We start from the raw sequence: 24993 nt of genomic DNA, 5'->3' as shown, positions 1-24993 counted from the left end.
GCTGCTATTGTCTGGAATGTATTTCCTGAAAGATCAGTGGAAGCAGATTCAAAAGAAGTTTTGAAATGGAAATTTTACTTTTCGCTTAAGAAATAACTATTTGATAGACCTTTAAGTGAACTGGCATCAGTACAATGGGTCAAATGTTCTTTCATTCACTGAGGTAGAGGCATCACCAGTAAGCCAGCACTTATTCACTAGTCACTTGCTGCAGGATACCAGTCCCTGATGTCCTCTTGTGGACGAGGTATATAGGTGACTGGTCCTTTTAAGTTTCTTGTCAACATTGTCCCTCCCTGCAGCCTCAGCCAACCCAAGGACCTGATGATTACAACTATGAATTGCCTGATTTAACTAAAGGCAGAATTCCTCTTACCAGTGATGACCACACTACACAGAAAATTAACAAACCTCATCTTCTTTTGTACTCCACTGAATTCCATGTTTTCCAGAGACACAGATGAACTTATGTGCCTGGTGCACTTGATGTTCCCACTTTGGATCTTTCACACAAAAGATCTCCTGATTGGGCATTGTTTCCAAATTTCCCATGTCCAGGAGATATTTCAGCTTCAGGCATCTGAGGTCAGTTTCACAGTGGCTGATTTTCTTCAGAAATTTGTTAAACTTCCTTCTTATTCTCTTTCTCGTCAGGAAGTTATGTTGCTGGATCTGTTGACGGAAAGATGCTGGAATGCAGGACTTGTAACTTTAAATGGAATGAGAATGATTTGGTTAGCATGAGGTTCAGCCACCGATGCTTCAGAGTTAGCCTTCTACCTCTCCTGATGGAAGACTCATAGAATTATTGAATTGTACAGCACAGAAAGGGACCTCTTCTACCCACCTCATCCACAACAACTGTGATGCCAATCTATACTAATCCCATTTGCTTGCATTAGTCCTGTATCCCTTTACACCTTTCCAATCTATGTACTCTGTACAGTTCTGTTTGCACTTCACAGGAGGGATCTGGTAGAGACTTCAAATGAGACTCAATTGGCTGTTGTCATAAGAAAAAATTGGGTAGGCTGTGTTTATTCTCACTGAAACGTGGGAGGCTGAGGGATGAACATAGAACATAGGACATTACAGCACAGTACAGGCCCTTTGGCCCATGATGTTGTGCTGACATTTTACCCTGCTCTACGACCTATCTAACCCTTCCCTCCCACATAGCCCTCCATTTCTCTATCATTCAGGTGCCTATCTAAGAGTCTTTTATATGTCCCAAATGTATCTGCCTCCACCACCTCTACCGGCAGTGCGTTCCATGCACCCCACTCTCTGTGTAAAAAAACTTACCTCCGACATCCCCCCAATATCTTCCTCCAATCACCTTAAAATTATGCCCCCTCATGTTAGCCATTTTTGCCCTGGGTAAAAGTCTCTGACTGTCCACTCAATCTATGCCTCTTATCACCTTGTACACCTCTCATCCTCCTTCACTCCAAAGAGAAAAGCCCTAGCTCGCTCAACCTATCTTCATAAGAACATGTTCTCCAATCCAGGCAGCATCCTAGTAAATTTCCCCTGCACCCTCTCTAAAGCTTCCACATCCGTGCTATAATGAGGTGACCAGAACTGAACACAATAATCCAAGTGTGGTCTAACCAGAGTTCTATAGAGCTGCAACGTGACCTCGCGGCTCTTGAACTCAATACCCCAACTAATGAAGGCTAACACTCCATATACCTTCTAAACAACCCTATCAGCTTGCATGGCAACCTTGAGGGATCTATAGACATGGATCCCCAAGATCCCTCTGTTCCTCCACACTGCTAAGAGTCCTGCCATTAACCTTGTATTCTGCCTTTGAATTTGATCTCCCGAAGTGCATCACTTCACACTTATCTGGGTTGTACCCCATCTGCCACTTCTCAGCCCAGCTTTGCATCCTATCAATGTCCTGTTGTAACCTACAGCAACCTTCTACACTACCCATAACATCACCAACCTTCGTGTCATCTGTAAACTTACTAACCCACCCTTCCACATCCTCGTCCAAGTCATTCATAAAAATCACAAAGAGCAGGGGTCCCAGAACAGATCCCTGCAGAACACCACTTGTCACCGACCTCCAGGCAGGATAAGCTTGATCAACAACCACCCTCTGTCTTCTACGAGCAAGCCTAGTCTGAATCCACACAGCCAAGTTTCCCTGGATTCCATGCCTCCTGACTTTCTGAATGAGCCTTCCATGAGGAACCTCATCAAACGCCTTGTACACCACATCCGTTGCTCTACCTTCATCAATGTGCTTTGTCACATCCTCAAAGAAATCAATCAGGCTCGTGAGGTATGACCTGCCCCTCACAAAGCCATGCTGACTGTCCCTAATCAGTCTATGCTTCTCCAAATGCCCATAAATCCTGTCTCTAAGAATCTTCTTCAGTAATTTATCCACCACTGATGTAAGACTCACTGGTCTGTAATTCCCAGGGTTATCCCTACTCCCTTTCTTGAACAAAGGAAAACATTTGCCACCCTCCAATCATCTGGCACTACTCCTGTGGCCAGTGAGGACACAAAGATCATCACCAAAGGCATAACAATCTCTTCCCTCGCTTCCCATAATAACCTTGGATATATCCCGTCCGGCCCCGGTGACTTCTCTATCCTAATGTTTTTCAAAAACTCCAGCACATCCTCTTTCTTCATGTTGACATGCCCTAGCATATCAGCCTGTCATACGCAATCCTCAAAAATATCAAAGTCTCTCTCACTGGCGAATACTGAAGCAAATTATTCATTAAGGACCTATACTACCTCTTCCAAATCCAGGCACGTTTCCTCTTTTATCCCTGATCAGTCCTACCCTCACACTGGTCATCCTCCTGTTCTTCACATACATAGAACGGTACAGCACAATACAGGCCCTTTGGCCCACAATGTTGTGCCGACCTTTATACCTCACCTAAGACTATCTAATCCCTTCCTCCCACATATCCCTCTATTTTAAATTCCTCCATACGCTTATCTAGCAATCTCTTGAATTTGACCAATGTACCTGCCTCCACCACCACCCCAGGCAGCGCATTCCATGCCCCAACCACTCTGAGTAAAAAACCTTCCTTTGATATCTCCCTTGAACTTCCCACCCATTACTTTAAAGCCATGTCCCCTTGTATTGAGCATTGGTGCCCTGGAAAGGAGGCACTGGCTGTTCACTCTATCTATTCCTCTTAATATTTTGCACACCTCTATCATGTCTCCTCTCATCCTCCTTCTCTCCAAAGAGTAAAGCCCTAGCTCCCTTAGTCTCTCCTCATAATGCATACTCTCTAAAACCATAGAACCATAGAGCACAAAACAGGCCCTTCGGCCCACCATGTTGTGCCGTCCATCAAACCACCCTCACACTACCTAACCCCTTCCTCCCGCATATCTCCCCTCCATCCCACACTCCTCCATATGCCTATCCAACAAGCTCTTGAACCTGTTCAATGTATCTGCCTCCACCACATCCCCAGGCAGTGCATTCCATGCACCAACTACTCTCTGGGTGAAAAACCTCCCCCTGACATCTCCCCTGAACCTCCCACCCATAACCTTAAAGACATGCCCTCTCGTCTTGAGTATTGGTGCCCTGGGAAGGAGGTGCTGACTGTCTACTCTATCTATTCCTCTCAGTATTTTATATACTTCTATCATGTCTCCTCTCATCCTCCTCCTTCCCAGTGAATAAAGCCCTAGCACCTTAAGCCTCTCCTCATATTCAATACTCTCTAATCCAGGCAGCATCCTGGTAAATCTCCTCTGCACCCTCTCCAACGCCTCCACATCCTTCCTATAATGAGGCGACCAGAACTGAACACAGTACTCGAAGTGTGGCCTAACTAGAGTTTTGTAAAGCTGCATCATCACCTCGCGGCTCTTAAACTCAATCCCGCGATATATGAAAGCCAACATCCCATTCGCCTTCTTAACTGCTCTTTCCACCTGTGAGACAACTTTCAATGAACTGTGAATATGAACCCCCAGATCCCTCTGCTCCTCCACACTGCCAAGTACCTTGCCATTTACCCAGTACTCTGCCCTGGAGTTTGTCCTTCCAAAGTGTACCACCTCACACTTCTCCGGATTGAACTCCATCTGCCAATTGTCAGCCCAGCTCTGCATCCTATCAATATCACTCTGTAAGCTCCGACAGCCCTCCACACTATCCACAACACCGCCTATCTTAGTGTCGTCCGCAAACTTACTAACCCAGCCCTCCACCCCCTCATCTAAGTCATCTATAAATATCACAAAAAGTAGAGGTCCCAGAACCGATCCCTGCGGGACACCACTAGTCACTGCCTTCCAATCCAAGGGCACTCCTTCCACCACAACACTCTGCTTTCTACATGCAAGCCAATTCCTAATCCACACAGCCAAGCTTCCTTGGATCCCTTGGCCTCTGACCTTCTGAAGAAGCCTACCATGAAGAACCTTATCAAATGCCTTACTAAAATCCATGTAAACCACATCCACCGCACTGCCCTCATCAATCTTGCTGGTCACCTCCTCAAAGAACTCTATCAGGCTTGTGAGGCAAGATCTTCCCTTCACAAAGCCATGCTGGCTGTGCCTAATCAGTCCATGATTCTCTAGGTGTTCATAAATCCTATCCCTTTGAATCCTTTCTAACAGCTTACCCACCACAGACGTGAGACTCACCGGTCTATAATTCCCTGGCCTATCCCTATTACCTTTTTTGAACAAGGGGACAACATTCGCAACCCTTCAATCCTCTGGCACCATCCCCGTGGACAACGAGGACTCAAAGATCCTTACCAGCGGTTCAACAATCTCCTCCCTAACCTCTCGAAGCAGCCTGGGGAAAATCCCGTCAGGGCCCGGAGATTTATCTGTCTTACTATTATTTAACAACTACAACACATCCTCTCTCTTGATATCTACAACCTCGAGAACATTACCCCTACCAGCACTCCCTTCCGCATCATCAAGACCTTTACCCTAGCCATCCTCCTACCCTTCACGTACTTGAAAAAGGCCTTGGGATTTTCCTTAACCCTACTAGCCAAAGCCTTTTCATGTCCCCTTCTAGCTCTCCTCAGCCCTTTCTTAAGTTCCTTCCTCGCTACCCTATATTCCTCACGGGCCCTGTCTGAACCTTGCTGCTTATACCTCACGTATGCTACCTTCTTCTCCCTAACAAGTCGTTCCACCTCTCTCGTCACCCACGGTTCCTTCACCCTGCCATTCCTTCTCTGCCTCACCGGGACATATTTATCCCTAACATCCTGCATAAGATCCCTGAACATCGACCACATCTCCATGGTACATTTTCCTTCAAAAAGGACATCCCAATTTACACTCCCAAGTTCTCTCCTTATAGCCTCGTAGTTCGCCCTTCCCCAATTGAAAAACCTCTTGTCCTCTCTGCACCTGTCCCTGTCCATGATAATTTTAAAGGTTATGGAGCAATGGTCACTGTCCCCCAAATGCTCACCCACTAATAGATCCTTCACCTGTCCCGGTTCATTTCCAGGCAGCATCCTGGTAAATCTCCTCTGCAGCCTTTCCAACACTTCCACATCCTTCCTATAATGAGGTGACCAGAACTGTACACAGTACTCTAAGTGTGGTCTAACCAGAGGTTTATAGAGCTGCATCATTACCTCGTGGCTCTTAAACTCAATCCCACGATTTATGAATGCTAACATCCCATAACCTTTCTTAATCACCCTATTCACCTGTGGAAAAGCCTTGGGGTTTTCCTTGATCCTACTCACCAAGACCTTCTCATGCCCCCTTCTAGCTCTCCTAAGTCCATTCTTAAGCTCCCTCCTGGCTACCTTGTAACTCTCCAGAGCTCTGTCTGATTCTTGCTTTCTAAATCTTAGGTAAGCTTCTTTCTTCCTCTTTACAAGATACTCTACATCTCTTGTCAACCACGGTTCCTTCACTCTACCATCCTTACCCTACCTTAACATGACAAACATATCCAGAACCCCATGCAACTACTCCCTAAACAACCTCTACATTTCTGTTGTGCATTTCCCCAAGACTATCTGTTCCCAATTTGCGATCCCAAGTTCCTGCCTAATAGCATTATAATTCCCCCTCCCCCAGTTAAGTACTTTCCCATATTGTCTGCTCCTATCTCTCTCAAGGCTATGGTAAAGGTCAAGGAGTTATGGTCACTATCTCCAAAATGCTCTCCCACCAAGAGATCTGAAACCTGATCAGGCTAATTGCCTAGTACCAGGTCCACTATGGCCTCTCCTCTAGTCGGCCTGTTCACATACCGTGTCAGGAATCCTTCCTGGACACTCCTAACAAACTGTGCCCCATCTATCCCCTTTACACTAAGGAGGTGCCAATCAATATTAGGGAAGTTGAAATCACCCATGACAACAACCCTGTTATTTTTGCACCTTTCCAAAATCTGCATCCTGATCTCACAGAGGTTTATAAAATTATGAGGGGCACAGATAGGAAAGGGAGTCAGACCTTTTTCCGAGGGCAGGGGTATCTAGAACTGGAGGCCACAGGTTTAAGCTGAGAAGAGAGAAATTTAAAGGAGATTGAGGGGTAAGTTTTTCATACAGAGGGTGGTGAATATCTGGAATAAACTGGCTGAGGAGATGGTGGAGGCAGATAAATTTACAATGTTGCTGTTACAACAGAATTTGGAGAGATACTCAGATTGGAAAGGTATAGAGGGATATAGCTTAATGAATGCAAATGAGTTTAACGTAGATAGGCATCACAATCAACATGGACAAGGTGGGTTGAAGGGTCCATCTCAGTGCTGTATGATTCCATGATTCTATTTGTCCAAATGCCTTTTAAACTATCCTACCCTACTGCATCCACCTGCATCGCCACTTTCAGTGAGCTATGGACTTGCATCCCTAAGTCCCTCTGTATATCAACGCCCCTAAAGTCCCTGCCATTTACTCAGCATGTCCTCCAAGAATCTGATTTCCCAAAGTGTATTACCTCACTTTGAGAAATTCCACCTGCCACTGCTCTGCCCAACTTCTCAGCTGGTCAATGTGCCGCTGTATCCTAAGACAAACTTCTTCACTAGCTACAACTCCACCAATGTTCATGTCATTAACAGACTTACGGATCTGACCACTTACATTCTCATCCAAGTCAATTACATATATTACAGGCAACAAAGGTCCTAGCACTGATCCCTGTGATACGCCACTTGTTACAGACATCCAGACGCACAGAGCATCTCCGTACAGAGATACAGAGGCACTTGATTGAACAAAAAAGTAGTCTGGTCTTACCTACATACATTGCAAGACTTTCAATGTGGTTCAAACTCACAAAGCAACAGCAATAGTTTCCACTTATGTAAGACCTTGACATTGCAATTGCGATTAACAGGGAAGGGAGACACTAATGAACTTTGTAGGGGCTTGAGGAGAAAATTCAAAAACACCATTTAGCAAAGGATGGTCAAAGCTGTCGGCAGGGCTCAGGACACGGAATTTTCACCACATCGGGTGGCTATGGATTCCAGTTTCACACCAGAGCACAAAGATCTAGACTGGCACTTCTGTGCCATACAAAGTGAGGGCTGCACTGTCTAAGTCATCATGTTTCAGGTGAGGTGTTAGTCCTTTCAAGTGGATGCCACTGCACTCTTTCAGAACAATGCCGAAGGGTCTTGGAATCCTGGTGCAGGCATGGTAGCATAGCAGTTAGCACGACCCAATACAGCACCAGCGATCGGGGTTCAATTCCCGTCACTGTCTGTAAGGAGTTTGTACATTCTCCTGTGTCTGCGTGGGTTTCCTCTGGGTGCTCCAGTTTCCTCCCACATTGCAAAAGACGTACGGGCAAGTTAATGTGGGTTTAAAATGGGCAGTGCGGACTCGTTGAGCCGGCAGGGCCTGTTACCACACTGTAAATAAAATTTAAAATTTAAAAAATTTAAAATGTGATGAATAAAGATATCTTATCTTATTTATCCAGATGTTCTCTCGTTGTTCATCGGAGTTTGCTGGGCTGCTGAAATAGACAACACTTTGCCAAATACTAACCTTTAGCCCAATGTTTGACACATTCCTCTCTGGGGCAATGGCACTGGGGACTGACCCCTGTGTAAGAATAATGAGTTCAAGATACCAGGCTACTGAACCTGTGAGGTGCAGGAGGGTGGTGGCTGGGGTGCTTGTGAAGGGTGCAGAGTGCAGCACTGATGAGGGCAGTTGGGATTAGTTCAAAGACAGGTGATGCTTGTGAGAAAATGAATCAAACACCTGCTTAATTCAACCATAATTGCATTTGAAACTGTTCTTGCTGACAATATTGAGCCAGCACTCTGGGCAGTCACTGACCTGTAAATGCCAACCTGCCATTGGTGGACTATCAGACACCAAGTGGTTGGAAAAGGATTGAATCCAATGTGGGGAGAGAAGGCAAGGAGTTAGAATGGATGGAACAGCAAGAGGCCCAACCAATGCATGCCGATGCAGAAGCTTTGTAAGCTTCTTCCCGCCCTTCCAGCTCACTCTGACAGCATCACCTGCAAGTTCTTTCTTGCTCAAGTGCTTATCCATGTCCTGCTCACTGTCTAAATCTGTCCATACTGTTCATGGCAGGGAGGCAGAAGCTCATACAATCACGTCTCACCTGATCTGCTCACAGATTTGTTGCAGACTCCACTTCCCCTCCTTTGATAACCGCATTATGTCCAGAACAGCCATTCCCAAACATTCTTCCTGCATCTGTAGGTCCAATGGGACCTTAATGAGCCCAGTGACAAAGTCAGAGCGTGACTGAGGAGGAAACAAAGAAAGCAGTGATGAACAGAGGCCGTGGTTCCCCAGTCCCTGTGTGATCTGCTGCTCTCGGTAATGTTGAGTCTTCTGTGAAAATATCATTTCTTCAACATCACATTAATAATATCTGACTATGGAATGTTAAGTGCAGGATATAAGGTGCACCCATTATTATATTTTGCATGTAGCTCAAAAATTTCTATCTTCAAATGTTCATGCTGCCACAGTTGTTAAGATGTTATAATTACCTGAGCGAAGAGGTAGTCTATGACAGAGTAATCCAAAACGGTGCTAGCACTCTCCTTTGTAAGACCATAGCGGTAAGATTTCTTGCTGCCTTGGCCAAACCAATTGGGAAAGAAAAATCTAGGCAAGCAGAAAAAGAGACTGCCTGTCATTACAACTGTGATAGCAGAGGCAGGTTTCAGTACCAGTGGCAATGTTGTCTTGTGATCCTATTGGTATCCATTAAAGGGCAAGCACTAATAGAATATTTCCTTACACAGAATGGCATGCTTTCAATACTAAATTGTGAGTGATGCACTTTACTTGATGTTTGATCACCTGGCACAACACTATTATGATAAATGGAATGAAGATGAAAGAATAACCTGGATGTTTCTGGAGCAATGCTGACTGTCAAAATGAGATTTTGGGGTCCATTCTCTGGACAGAGAAGTAGCCTGGTTTACTGAAAACAAGTCCCTAACAGGTAGGGGCTCAGTATTTAAAAATCTTGTTTAGCACGGGCTTTTTCCTTTTCCGGATCAGCCTGGGAGTGGTTGGAGGAGCAGGTCCCTAACAGGTAGGGGCTAAGTATTTAAAAGTCGTGCTTATTGGTTAATTAGCGAGAGTGAGTACTTGAGGTAATTGAAAGGGACAAATATCAGGAGGGGTAACGAAGAGGAGCGGCCAGTGTGTCAGTGGCTCAGGGTAGGAGTGGAGCCTTGAGGCTTTGGCTCTAGAGGCTTCAGCGAGCAGAGGCTGAGGAAGAGCTAGCACCCTGAGAGGTAAGGCCGGTAAACTCCTTTAAGTTTAATTAAAGTCGGATTGGGTAATGAAGGCAGCAGCAGCTCGGGCAGTTGTGTGCTCCGAATGCAGTATGTGGGAAGTTAGGGACAGCCCGCCTGATGACCACACCTGTAAAAGGTGCATCCAGCTGCAGCTCCTGGCAAACCGTGTTAGGGAGCTGGATCTGGATGAACTTCGGATCATTCGGGAGGTAGAGGCAGACATAGATAGGAGTTTCAGGGAGATAGTTACACCTAAAAGTCAGCAGGCAGGTAGCTGGCTGACTGTTAGGAAAGGGAAGGGGATTAGACAGAAGGACCAGAGCACCCCTGTGACCATTCCCATCAACAATAAGTATACCGTTCTGGATACTGCTGGTGGGGATGACCTACCAGGGACAAGTTGTAGTGGTCGAGTCTCTGGCACCGAGGCGGGACCCTCATCTCAGATAGGAGGGAGGGTAAAGAGGAGAGCAGTAGTGATAGGGGATTCAATAGTTAGGGGGACAGATAGGAGGTTCAGTGGGAGAGATCGAGAATCCCGGATGGTCTGTTGCCTCCCTGGTGCCAGGGTCCGTGATATCTCAGATCGAGTTCTTGATATTCTCAGGAGGGAGGGTGAGCAGTCAGATGTCGTGGTCCATGTAGGGACCAATGACATGGATAGGAAGAAGAAGGAAGTCCTGCAAAGGGAGTTTAGAGAATTAGGTGCAACGTTGAAGGACAGGACATCCAAGGTTGCAATCTCAGAATTGCTACCAGTACCACGTGCTAGTAAGGCTAGAAATAGGAGGATCATGCAGCTAAATACATGGTTAAGGAGTTGGTGCAGGAGGGAGGGCTTCAGGTTTCTGGATAATTGGGATTTGGTCCAAGTACACCTGAACTGGAAGGGGACTAACATACTTGTGGGTAGGTTTGCTAGTGCTGCTCCGGTGGGTTTAAACTAGATTTGCAGGGGGAGGGGAACCAGAGTGTTAGAGAAGAAAGTGAGGAGGAAAATGATCGTGCGAGGTCTGCAGGTATGGACAGAAATCAAAGGTTTGTACATGATAGTAATGTTCTCAGGTGCATCTATTTCAATGCAAGGAGTATTGTAGGTCAGGCGGATGAGTTTAGGGTGTGGATTGGCACGTGGGATTACGATATTATTGCTATTAGTGAGACATAGTTGCTGGAGGGGCAGGACTGGCAGCTTAATGTTCCGGGCTTCTGTTGTTTCAGACGTGATAGAGGGGGAGGGATGAAAGAGGGAGGAGTGGCATTACTAGTCAGGGAAAATATCACAGCTGTGTGTAGACAGGACAGCCCGGAGAGCTCGTCTACAGAGGCCATATGGGTGGAGCTGAGGAACAGGAAAGATGTTGCCACACTAATAGGGTTGTATTATGACCGCCCAATAGTTAGAGAGAATTGGAGGAACAAATCTGTAGGGAGATAGCAGACTGATGTAAGAAACAGAAAGTTGTGATAGTAGGGGATTTTAATTTTCCACGTATTGACTGGGACTCCCACACTGTGAAAGGGCTGGATGGCTTGGAATTTGTCAAATGTGTTCAGGAAAGTTTTCTAAATAAATATATAGAGGTACCAATGAGAGAGAATGCAATACTTGATCTCCTATTAGGGAACCAGGCAGGTCGGGTGACAGAAGTATGTGTAGGTGAGCATTTTGGGTCCAGTGACCATGCTGCAATTAGTTTCAAGATAATTATGGATAAGGATAGGTCTGGTCCTCGAGTAGAGGTTCTAAATTGGAGAAAGGCCAATTTTATGGAAATGAGAAAGGATCTAGGTACGGTGGATTGGGATAAGTTATTTTCTGGCAAGGATGTGTTCAGTAAATGGAAAGCATTCAAAGACAAAATTTGGAGAGTGCAGAGCTTGTATGTTCCTGTCAGGATTAAAGGCAAGGGTAACAAGTATAGGGAACCTTGGTTTTCAAGGGATATTGGTGCTGTGGTTAAGAAAAAGAGAGAGGTGTATAGCAGGTATAGGCAACTAGGAATGGATGAGGTACTTGAAGAGTATAGGAAATGTAAGAAAATACTAAAAAAGGAAATCAGGAAGGCAAAAAGAAGACATGAGGCTGCTTTGGCAGATAATGTGAAGGTAAACCCAAAGGGTTTCTACAGGTATATTAAGAGCAAAAGGATAGTAAGAGACAGAATTGGTCCCCTAAAAGATCAGAGTGGTCGTATATGTGTGGAGCCTCAGGAGATGGGGGAGGTCTTAAACAGTTTTTTTGCATCAGTATTTACTCAGGAAACTGGCATCGTGGATATGGAAGAAAGGGAAACAAGCAGTAGTGTCATGGAACATATAGAGATTAAAAAGGAGGAGGTACTTGATGCTTTACAGTAAATAAAGGTAGATAAATCCCCAGTGCCTGACAAGGTATTTCCTCGGACCTTGAGAGAGGCCAGTGTAGAAATTTCAGGGGCCCTGGCAGATATATTTAAAATGTCCTTAGCCATGGGTGCGGTGCCAGAGGACTGGAGGATAGGTCATGTTGTTCCATTGTTTAAGAAAGGCTCGAAGAGTAAACCAGGTAATTACAGGCCAGTGAGCCTGACATCAGTAGTGGGTAAATTATTGGAAGGTGTTCTGAGAGATAGGACATATAAGTATTTGGACAGCCAAGGGGTGATTAAGGATAGTCAGCATGGCTTTGTGCGTGGTAGATCGTGTTTAACGAATATTGTGGAGTTCTTTGAGGAGGTCACTAAGAAAGTAGATGAAGGTAAGGCTGTGGATGTTGTCTACATGGACTTTAGTAAGGCCTTTGACAAGGTCCCACATGGGAGCTTAGTTCAGAAGGTTCAGTCAATGGGTATCCATGGAAAGGTTGTAAACTGGATTCGAAATTGGCTGAGTGGGAGAAGACAGAGAGTGGTTGTGGATGGTTGTTTCTGAGATTGGAGGCCTGTGACTAGCGGTGTGCCTCAGGGATCTGTGTTGGGGCCATTGTTGTTTGTTGTATATATCAATGATCTAGACAATAATGTGGAAAATTGGATTAGTAAGTTTGCGGATGACACTAAGATTGGAGGTGTAGTGGACAGCGAGGAAGGCTTTCAAAGCTTGCAGACGGATCTGAACCAACTGGAAGAATGGGCCAGAAAATGGCAGATGGAATTTAATGCAGACAAGTGTGAGGTGTTGCATTTTGGAAGGACAAATCAAGGGAGGACATACACAGTAAATGGTAGGGCTCTGAGGAGTGCAGAGAAACAAAGGGATCGAGGAGTTCAGATACATAATTTCCTGAAAGTAGAGTCACAGGTAGACAGGGTTGTAAAAAAGGCTTTTGGCATCCTGGCATTTATAAATCAAAGTATTGATTATAGGAGTTAGAATGTTTTGGTGAGGTTGTATAAGTCATTGGTGAGACCAAATTTGGAATATTGTGTGTAGTTCTAGTCGTCGAACCACAGGAAGGATGTCAGTAAGATTGAAAGAGTGCAGAGGAGATTTACTAGAATGTTGCCGGGTCTTCAGGAGTTGAGTTACAGGGAAAGATTGAGCATGTTAGGACTTTATTCCTTGGAGCGGAGAAGAATGAGGGGAGATATGATAGAGGTTTACAAAATGATGAGGGGCATAGACAGAGTTAATGCATGTAGGCTCTTTCCACCTAGATTAGGAGAGATAAGTACGAGAGGACATGGCTTTAGGGTGAAAGGGGAAAGGTTTAGGGGGAACATTAGAGGGAACTTCTTCACTCAAAGAGTGGTGGGAGTGTGGAATGGGCTGCCATCTGATGTGGTAAATGCGGGCTCGCTCTTAACTTTTAAGAGTAAATTGGATAGATACATGGACGAGAGAGGTCTGGAGGGGTATGGGCTTGGTGCAGGTAAATGGGACTAGCAGAATAATGTTTCGGCACAGACTAGAAGGGCCAAATGGCCTGTTTTCTGTGCTGTAGTTTTCTATGGTTCTAAGTTGAAGACACAAGAGACTGCAGATTCTGGAATCTGGAGCAATATACAAAGCGCTGGAGGAACTCAGTGGAACTCAGCATCTGTGGAGGGAAATCGACAGTCAACATTACGGGTTGACACCCTTCATCTGGATTGAAAGATAGAGGGGAGGTAGCCGGTATAAAGAGGTGGAGGGAAGGGGTAGAGCAAGAGCTGGCGGGTAGATGGATCCAGGTGAGGTGGGTGATATTCAGATGAGGGGGGGGAGAGTGGGAATGATGTCAGAAGCTGGGAAGTGATTGGTAGAAGTGACAAAAGGCTGAAGATGATGGAATCGGATAGGATAGGATGGTCGAGCATGAAATAAAGGGAGGATGGTGGGAAGGGGATCCAGTGAGAGGAGTGTGTGGGTGATGGGCAGGTGAAGAGGGTGGGGGAGGAGAACGAGGTAGGGTGATGAGGGCCAGTTGGATCAGGAGGAGAGAAAAAAGAAAAATGAGGGTGTGGGGAGAAAAGGACAGAGGGGGAGCCGTTACCAGAAGTTTGAGAATTTGATGTTCATGCCGTCAGGTTGGAGATTGCCCAGGCCGAATATGAGGTTCTTTTCCTCTAATTTGCGTTTAGCCTCGACCTGGCAATGGAGGAGGCCGTGGGCAGGCATGTCGGTGTAGGAATAGGAAGTAGAATTAAAATGGTTGGCCACTGGGAGATCCAGGCCAGCACGGCAGATGGAGCAAAGGTGCTCGACAAAATGGTCACACAATCTGCGTCTGGTCTCATCGATGTAGATAAGCCGCACTGGGAGCACTAGGTGCAATAAAAACACTGCAGGACTCACATGTGAAGTGCTGCCTCACCTGGAGAGCTGTTTTGGGCCCTGGATGGTGGTGAGGAAGGAGGTGTAGGGATAGGTGTAACACTCTGTGAGACTACAGGGACAAGTACCTGGGGAGGGAGGGGGATAGGTGGGGAAGGACAAGCAGACTCCCTCCTAAATACATGTCTTTGTGGTTCTTGACGACTGGGCTAAAGGAAATAAGTCCTTCCTATGTAATCTACAGTATCTCAGCCCCTGATTATTATATATACTTCAATTAAATATTTCAGCACCCTCTGTCCCAAAGAAAATAAATTCTACCTTATCCCATCTTTCCACATCGTTAACATTTCCAGTCCCAGCATCATCCTGATCGTCGTACACCAATCACATTGTTCCCTTAATGGGGAGACATGAATTGTGCACAGGAAACAATCTGAAGCCTAATTTGTATTGTCTACGGTTCTATAACTTTCCTGATTTAATACCCTTTGTCTCAGCAAATAAAGGAAAGCATTCCATTTGCTTTTCAGAAAAAAACACCTCATTTATTGTAAAGCAACAAACAATCTGCTGGAGGAACTCAGCGGGTTGAGTAGCATCTGTGGAAGGAGAGAAGTTGTCGATATTTCAGGTCTAAACCCTGCATCAGACCTGTTGGTTCCTCCAGCAGATTACTTGTTGTTCCAGGTTCCAGCATCTACAGACTCTTATGTCTCCACCTCATTGACTTTAAAGTACAACGCTGCCAAGTCCCTCTGTTCCTCCACACTTCTCACCAGCTTCTTACTTATTGTTTATTCCTTTGTTTTTATTTTGTTCAATTGTGATAGAATCTCGAGTGACTAACTGCTAGACTTTTGTTCTGGTGATTCTAATATTTGAAGTGTTGAGGCTTTGGTTTAATTTTTTTCAGAGTTCCTAGACCTGAGGAAGGTTCAGTTAGATTGGAGAATAACAGATGTGACTCCTTTATTCAGAAAGTGAAGATGACAAAAAGAAGGAAACTGCAACTCAGTTGGCTAATGATTAGTGATAGAAAAAATGTTAGAAGCTGTTATTAAATATGAGAAAGCAGGGCACATTTCAAAGTAATCAGGCCAAATCAACATAGTTTTATAAAAGGGAAATTATGTTCACTGGAGTTCTTTGAAGAAGTAACATGTGCTGTGGATAAAGGGAACTGGTGGGTGTACTGTATTATAGATTTCCAGAAAGCATTTGATAAGGTACCACATCAAAGGCTGCTGCGCAAAATAGAAGCTCATATTGTAGGAAGTAAGGTACTGGTGGAGCCAGAAGATTGGCCCACAGGAAACAGAGAGTGGGCATAAATGGATCCTGCTCTGGTTGGTGCAATGTAATGTGTAGTGTGCGCCAGGGCAGTGCTGGTGCCTAAACTTTTTACAATTAATAGAAATGACATGAAAGAGGGCGCAGAAGGTGTGGTTGTTAAATTTACAAAGATAAGTTGGAAAGTAGGTTGTGAAGAGAACATAAGAAGACTACAAATGGATATGATTGGTTAAATGAATGGCCAAAGATCTGGCAAATGGAGTATAATATGGGTATGTGAACTTTTCCATTTTGACAGGAAAAATTTTAAAAGCACATAATGTAATCCCAGGGATCTATTCTGGGACCCCTGCTCTTTGTGATTTTTATAAATGACTTGGATGAGGATGTGGAAGGGTGGGTTAGTAAGTTTACTGATGACACGAAGGTTGGTGGTGTTGTGGATAGTGTAGAAGGTTGCTGTAGATTACAACAGGATATTGATAGGATGCAGAACTGGGCTAAGAAGTGGCAGATGGAGTTCAACCCGGAAATGTGTGAAGTGATACACTTTGGAAGATCGCATTTGAAAGCAGAATACAAGGTTAATGGCAGGATTCTTAGCAGTGTGGAGGAACAGAGGAATCTTGGGGCCCACGTCTATAAATCCCTCAAGGTTGCCGTGCAGGTCCATAGGGTTGTCAAGAAGGTGTATGGTGTATTGGCCTTCATTAGTCAGGGGATTGAGATCAAGAGCTGTGAGGTGATGTTGCAGCTCCATAGAACTCTGGTTGGATCACACTTGGAGTATTGTGTTCAGTTCTGGTCACCTCATTATAGGAAGGATGTGGAAACTTTAGAGAGGGTGCAGAGGAGATTTACCAGGATTCTGCCTGGATTGGAGAGCATGTCTTATGAGGAGAGGTTGAGTGTGTTAGGGCTTTTCTCCTTGGAGAGGAGGAGGATGAAAGGTGACTTGACAGAGGTGCACAAAATGATAAGAGGCATAAATCGAGTGGACGGTCAGAGACTTTTTCCCAGGCCGAAAATGGTTAACACGAGGGGGCATAATTTTAAGGTGATTGGAGGAAGGCATAAGGGGGATGTCAGGGGTAAGTTTTTTTTACACAGAGATTGGTGGGTGCGTGGAATGCACTGCTGGCAGAGGTGGTGGAGGCAGATACATTAGGGACATTTAAGAGACCCTTAGATAGCCACATGAATGATGGAAAAATGGAGGGCTATGTGGGAGGGAAGGGTTAGATAGATATTAGAGCAAGTTAAAATATTGGCACAACATCGTGGGTTGAAGGGCCTGTACTGTTCTATAATGTTCTATGTAAATAGAGTCATAGAGCAATACAGCACGGATACAGGCCCTTCAGCCCAACAAGTCCATGCCAACCACGGTGTCCACCCAGATAGTCCCAAATTCCTGCATTTGGCCCATATGCCTCCAAGCCCCGCCCCTCCATGAATCTATCCAAGTGCTTCTTAAATGATACTATTGTAGCTGCTTCATTCACTTCCTCTGTTGCCCCTCAGGTCCCTTTTAAATCTTTCCCCTCTCACCTTAAACCTATGACCTCTGATTTTGGACTCCCTTCCCTGGGAAAAGACAGTGGCTGTTCACCTTATCGATGCTGCTTATGATTTTATAAACCTCTATAAGGTCAGCCGTCAGCCTCCTATGCTCCAGGGAAGAAAGTCCTAGCCTATCCAGCCTCCCCTTATAACTCAAACCCTCCAGTCCCAGTGGCAGGTGCGGTAGTGTAGCGGTTAGCGTAACACTATTACAACGCCAGCTGCCCGGATTCAATTCAAGCTGCTGTCTGTAAGGAGTTTGTACGTTCTCCCTGTGTCTGTGTGGCTTTCCTCCGGGTGCTCCAGTTTCCTCCCACATTCCAAAGATGTGTGGGTTAAGAAGTTGTAGGCATGCTATGTTGGTGCCGGAAGCATGGTGACACTTGCGGGCTGCCCCAGAACACTCCACGCAAAAGATGCATTTCACTGTGTTTTGATGTACCTGTGACTAATAAAGATATATTATCTTATCTTATTTTATAAATCTTTTTTGCACTCTTTCCAGGTTAATGACATCCTTCCTATTAGCAGGGCAATGGGACTGTATGCAGTACTCCACATGTGGTCTTACCAAAGTCTTGTAGAGCTGTAATATGACATCCCAACTCCTTCTTCACCTCCCTGTCTACCTGTGTACTTGCACCCCTAGATCTCTCTGTTCCACAACACTCTCCAGGAACTTACCATTTACTGTGTAAGTCAGGCCCTGGTTCGTCTTACCAAAATGCAGCACCTCACAGTTATCTGAATTAAACTCCATCTGTCGCACCATGGCCCACTAACCCAGTTGATCAAGCCCGTTGTAATCTGAGACGACTTACTTCACTGTCCATTATACCACTAATTTTAGTGTCATCTGCAAATTGACTAATAGTTCTACATACATTCTCATTGAAACTGTTCATATAAATGATGAACAACAGTGGACACGGCACCAATCCCTGCAGCTCACTGCTGGTAACAAGGCTCCAGATCGAAAATCAACCCTCTACCACCACCCCCTACCATCATCCTTTGTATCCAATTGGCTAGCTTGCTCTAGATCCCATGTGATCTTCAGACCAGCCTACCATGTGGGACCTAGTCAAAGGCCTTGTCAAAGTCCGTGTAGACAATGTCTACCGTGCTGCCCTCATCTATCTTCTTGATCATTTCTTCAAAAAAACTCAAATTCATGAGACATGATTTTCCATGCACATAGCCATTAAAATAAAAGAAAATCTCTGGTTTAATATTTAACTCAGCACAGGTAGTAACTCACTCCTGATACACAGATGGGGTGAGGGGAAATTTCCTTTTTAGAATTTAGTATAAACACCAAACCGGATAAATCTTCGCTCCATTCCTGAAACTTCAGAACCCAACTGAGGGGTCTCATTCTTTCATCTAAATGTTTTATCAAGGGGCAAGAGTTTAGTTGTGGACTGGGCACTTTGGGTTCAACACAGAAGCAAAAACTTTCACTTCAAGTATGAAATATTAAATAGTTATTTGACAGCAGCACTTCATGGACTTGTAAAGAATTATGGCAAGCAAGGCTAATCAGCTCATCGTGTCCACACCAGCCATAAGTGAGTTATAGATACAGTATGTCGACCATGGCCATTCAAGTGCTCGCCTGGAGAAATCTTGAGATGTTTAAATCAAGTAGAGGACTGTAACATGGCAGATACATTTGAGCAACATGCCAGGTAAATGACAGCATTAGTTAAGGAGAAACATGGAAAGGGCATGAGGGTGACATGTCAAATACTTGATGGTAACGTGTCAGATTTATGATTGTGTGTATGATGCAGGAGTGAAACATGGCAGGTACATGAGCAATATTCCAGGGACAGGAGTTAATATGCCAGGTACATGGAGTATCATGCCAGGGATAGGGTCGAAACATGTCACGTGCAATCATGGTAAATGAGAGTAGCAGGCTAGCAAAAATGCTGTAACATGTTGAGTACATGAGAGCAACATGCCAGGTACAACAGAGAAACAGGAGCTACATGTGAGTAATATGACAGGTATAAGACAGAAACATATCAGTAATAAACATGTAACATCCCAGGCAAATGAGAACACACCTGATGCAGGATGATAGAAAGCCAGGTACAGGAGAGGACATGCCATTTACATGGTCAAACGTTCCAGCTGCGTGAGAATAGCATACTAGGTACAGGAGGGTAACATGTCATGTACAAGACAAACATGCCATGTACAGGCATGATGCATGTAAGATATTCAGAACCAGAAGAGTAAGGTGACTGTGGAGAACTGTGATTGTGACATTGTGGGACACCATCACTTTGTGACAGTTGTTGTATGCTGGGGAGGGTCATTCCCACTGTGAAGTTGCTATGATGACCATGGTGCTGATCAACAACCATTGTTACATCATTGATCAACCCTGATGGAATCCAGACAGAGCTCTAGATGGGAATTATAATGTGGTTATTGAATACAGCAGGACAGAACCTAGAACTGGAGGCAGTACTGCTGCTTATATCCCACAAATCTCCCAAACATTTGGTAAGTTTGGGGCTGATCCAATGCCTCATTCCCACCGGACATCATCCAATTCCCCCACAGTCCAAAAATCCATCCATCTTTGTCTCCATCTCCCAGAGAAGAAATATCTTGTCACTGTAGTTTCTATTCCTGTCCCTTTGTTCTGAGTCAATTCTGTACACCTTCTATGTATGTGTTTGATAACCTTCTTGTGAATTAATAGAAACAAAAACTGCTGGAAACACTCAGCAGGGCAGGCAGCATTGGGGGGGGGGGAAGAGGGAGAGGGAGAGGGAGAGGGAGAGGGAGAGGGAGAGGGAGAGAACATCTTTACCTACAGAGACATGGAAGAAAATTCTTCATTTAGTTAATACATCTTCAATGTGTGCCAGACACTCTTTGATACAGTTTAAGGGAGTTCCCAGGACCCATATGTCAAAAGATAAGCTAGCCCATTTTTATCACCATATAGATCCTATATGTGACGGATGTAAATCGAATGTGGCTTCTTTGACACATATGTTTTGGTCCTGTCCTCTTTTGGAAAAATATTGGAAAGACATTTTTAACATTATTTCAAATGTATTGAATATTGATTTACAACTTCACCCTTCACTGCAATTTTTGGATTACCAAGGATAGAGTCTGGCCATTTATCTGCTTCCGCTAACCGTATGATTGCCTTTGTTACATTAATGGCCAAACAATCCATTTTGCTTAAATGGAAGGATCCAATTCCCCTACTACTTTTCAATGGTTCTCTCAAACTATATCATGTTTAAACTTGGAAAAAACTAGGAGTGGTACTGTTGATCCTTCACTTAAATTTGAAGACATTTGGAGTCCATTTATTCAATTTTTTCCCATGACATAGATCCCCTTTCAATAACTTTCCATTTTAGAGGAACGGAGTTGATGACATAATATTGCTCTGTTTCTACTGAGAAATTTCAGTCCAGTCTCTTTTTTTCTTTTTTTGTTTTTTTTTTGAAATTTTTCTGTTTAGTTTCATTTGGTTTGATATATTGTTTATAATTTTTCTTATTGATTTGGGGATTTTTTTCTTTCTTTTATATATATAATAAATATTTTTCTTTCCTTTCTTTTGTATTATATTCATTTACTAAGAGATTGTGGGATCTACAGATTTCTTTTTATATTTTATTGTACTTTATGATTATCTATGCCATGATTGTTCTCCTGATCTTTGTATTACATGTACAAACATTGATGTTATATATTAATCTGTATTAATTTGAAAACTAATAAAGAGAGAGAGAGAGAGAGATATCCAAGGTCCTTCAGCATTGACAACAACTCCTGGACCTGAAAAATTAACTCTGTTCCTCTCTCCACAGATGCTGATTACACTGCTGAAGGATTCCAGCATTTTCTTTAATGTTTTTTAACATTTGCAGTTTTTTAACGTTTTTATTTATTCTTTCCTCTGTTGCATTGGAAGCACCATGTAAATGCCAGTAGTAGTTGCTGGTATTGACCATATACAAACCTTTCCCTTACAGTGACTTCACCTAAGGATTCAGGCAGCATACTGAGGTTGGCCATTTGCCCCATTACCCTGATCTTCAGTGCCCTCACTGCGAATGCCACAACTTACCTGAGGCGATATAGAAGGACCTGGCGTGTGCACCCATCAACCTGGAAGATGTGGCTTGGAGGGAACCAGACTTTCATATCTTCAGTTGCAAGGGCAAAGAGACTGTTGTAGACCGGCAGGATTCCTGGGAACAGACACATTCAACTATCAGTGACAGACAGAGAACTAGGGGTTGACACCTTGCTCTCAGGAGTAAGGGAAGGTTCAAAGTTGAAAGTTTATATGTGAGCACAAGAATACAAGAAAGTAGGAGCATGAGTAGGCCACTTGGCCCCTCATGCCTGCCCCACCATTCAATATGATCATGGCTGATCTATTCCACAGCCCTCAATCCCCTGAACTTTCAAAAATGTATCTACTTCTTCTTTAAGTACCTCTCATGAGTTCGCCTTGACGACTTTCTAGGGAAGAGAATGACAGAGATACATTACCCTTTTTAAGAAGAAATTCGAATGTACCTCGGTTTTAAATGACTGACCTCTTACTTGAAGCTATGTCCCCTTGTTTGAGATTCTCCCACTAGTGAAAACATCTGAACATCTACGCTCTTTAGGATCTTACACATTTCAATAAGGTCAATCCCTTATCTAAATTCCAATGAGTACAGGCCCAAACTGTCCAGCCCCTCTCTATAGCCCAAGGAATTAGCCTGATGAATCTCCTTTGGATTGTTTCCAATTCTACTACATCCTTTCTCAGGTAAGGGGACCAAAACTCATGAATACCCTGCACAATTATAACAATCCCTTTGCAAATGAGACCAATGTCCCATTTATCTTCTTTTTACTGCATCTGTCTGCCAATGCTTTGTGCTTCATGCACCAGAACATCCAGATCTCTCTGTACTTCACTCACTTGCAGTCTCTCTTCTTGATTCCTTTTGCTGAAGTGCATGGCCTCACATATTAAAGAGAAAGAATATAACTACCTTCTGGAGAGTATGGAAATAAAATAGATTTGCCAAAAGCCATCAAAGGAAGAGGGGTGTTAAAAATGAGCTGCTGGAGGAACTCAGTGGGTCAGGCAGCATCATCAGAGGGAAATAGACAGTTGACATTTTGGGTTGAGACCTTCATTTGGACTGAAAGAGTAGAGGGAGGGGTGGATGGGGCAAGAGTTGGCTAGTGATAGATGGATCCAAGCGAGGAGGGGTTGATTGGCAGATGGGGTCAGGTGGGGGAGGGAAGGGTGGAGATAGTGACAGAGGCTGGGAGGTGATGGGCGGAGGCAATGCAGGGCTGCAGATGATGGAATCTGATGGGAAAGGAAGGTGGAGAATGGAGCCAAATAAGTGAAGGAGTTGAGCAGATGGGAACGGTGGAAGCAAGGGATCCAGTGTGTAGGTGTTGGGCAGATGCAGTAGGTGGGGGAGGGAAAAGAAACTGGGTGATAAGGGGCTCGGATGCAGTTGGAAAGAAGGATCTGTGTAGGAGGTTGAGGATGGACAGGTCGGTGTGGGAATGGGGAGGGGAATTAAAATGGCTGGTAACTGGGAGCTCCAGATAGCTATTGTACAGGTGCTCAGAAATATGGTCGCATATTCTGCACCTGGATTCACCGATGAAAAGGAGGTCACAGCAGGAGCACTGGATGCAATAGACCAGGTTGGATGAGGTGCATGTGAATACTTGCCTCACCTGGCAAGGCCATTTAGATCCCTGGATGGTGATGAGGGAGGAGGTGTAGGGACAGACGTTACACCTCCCATGGTTGCAGGGGAAAGTGCCTGGGGAGGGGGAGGGATGGGTGGGGAAGGATGAGCAAACCAGGGAGTCATGGAGGGAGTTATCCCTGTGGAATTTAGAAGGGGATGGGGAGGGGAAGGTATGACTGGGGGTGTTGCAATGATTTAAGAAATATTCAGCCAATTTCTGGATGGATGCCTCTCTTTGGATGACAGTGAAAAATCTTTCTGCACAGATATGATGAGTAGGCCACACATTAAGGCTGCATCAAAGGAGACAGAAGAGTTATATCCAAAGTAGTGAAACAGAACAGAGGTGCTTCACTTGTTCAATACAAGCAACAGCTTGTAGCTCTGGCTTCAGGCCCCACAGAGACACAGATTTGGAAGGGCTGACCCACAAGGACATAGCCACGTTAAGGGCACCATTCCAAGTATGGGAGTGACTCAGAATTCATTCCAGTGAGTCCACAAACTGCAAGAAATGAGTGTGTTAGTTTCAACCATTCAGAATGGATTGAGGTAAAGCACAGGAGGTTATGAACCACCACTGAACACATGATGGAAAAACTCATCCATTTTCATGACACATGGTCCTCCCTAGGAGATTAGATCCGTTGATGGTTCACAATTTCAGTCATTTCCATTTGAGCAGCTTGTGAAATGAAAAGAGATCCAACCTTGCTTCATATTTTCCTGTCATCCAGCCTCAAATGAAGAGGCCAACACCTACCGTGAAAGAGGCACCAAAAAATAAATCATACAAGGAACGAAGCACTAACTTATAGATTTTCTGCAGACATACCACAGACGTCACACGTTCCACAAGACATGTTCCTCCAGAAATGCTGATGCAGAGAAGATTGAGGACACATCTGAGTCTGCTTCAATGTAAAAGGGGAGATGCTCAGATTTCATGATAAGTTCATGTGCTGACATCACCAAGCAGGCCATAGATGAGAAAATGGGATATCAATGAGATTGTGGAGAGACCTGGTACCAAGAGTGAACTCATAAGAAATTCAGAAAGGTTCACGTAGACCACTTAATCTTTGTGCAAGATACCGAAGAGACAAGACCAACATGAGTTTGAATATGTTCTGAAGTGAGTGTTGAAGAGTTGACATAGAACATGACTGAGGAAAATCAGGAAGAGTTTCTTTTGTGACTTCAGAGATGGATGATACATCTCAGGATCAACACAACTGTTGGATTAGGGTCCAGATTGTTGTTTTTATTATGTTTTTCTTTGTAGTTTTAGCTTTCTTTATGCTTGTTTATATGTTTGGATATTAACCTGTACATTTGTTGACTTTTAGTAATTTGCAGTATATTTGGTTCTATGTTTCTGTCATTTCCTTGTCTGCAAAACTGAAGTGTGAATCAGGTTCTTATCTGGGACTGGTCCAACCAGTTTTGCGGTATAAAAGGGGAGCACGTGCTCACATTCCTTAGTTACAGTTACAGTCCAGTTACTTCTCATTACTGTTACATTGCTGGCTGGTGCAGGCTGACCCTGTCTGATCTGCACTATGATGAACATCTAATAAAACGACTGTAAGTATAAGATTTGCGCCTCATTCTTGACTTCGAAGAACCTTCTGGACAACATCATCTCCAGATCTAATACAGTAACATCAGTAGAGTTACAAAGACCAGTGAATTAGTTAAACTTGTTATTAAACTAGTTTGACTCTGTCTTTTCTTTTAGAAGGGAAAGCAGTATGATGTATAAATAGGTGTGGCACCACCTGTATTTGATTGTGTGTTTTTCTCTCTCTCTGAGAGTAAGCGTACAGTCTAAGAAAAGCTTCAAATAATCTAGCC

The 24993-nt window shown here is 44.3% G+C and overlaps 2 protein-coding genes across 4 annotated transcripts in view; both read right to left on the bottom strand.

The window, feature by feature from the left end:
* Positions 1–24993, bottom strand: part of rfxank (regulatory factor X-associated ankyrin-containing protein) — an 830559-nt gene that overhangs the window by 298309 nt on the left and 507257 nt on the right. The window lies entirely within an intron of this gene.
* The window catches only part of LOC127582443 (tyrosine-protein kinase JAK2-like), a 130735-nt gene that overhangs the window by 76866 nt on the left and 28876 nt on the right, over positions 1–24993 (bottom strand). The window contains 4 exon segments of the mRNA XM_052037703.1: positions 412–709; positions 8608–8753; positions 9005–9122; positions 21483–21606. Of these exon segments, the coding sequence (XP_051893663.1) occupies positions 412–709; positions 8608–8753; positions 9005–9122; positions 21483–21606 (686 nt within the window).

This window comes from Pristis pectinata, chromosome 24 (assembly GCF_009764475.1).
Source record: "Pristis pectinata isolate sPriPec2 chromosome 24, sPriPec2.1.pri, whole genome shotgun sequence".
NCBI classification, from domain to species: Eukaryota; Metazoa; Chordata; class Chondrichthyes; order Rhinopristiformes; family Pristidae; genus Pristis; species Pristis pectinata.
Note: the sequence above shows the minus strand (reverse complement) of the source record. Positions and strands in the feature narration are given on the sequence as shown.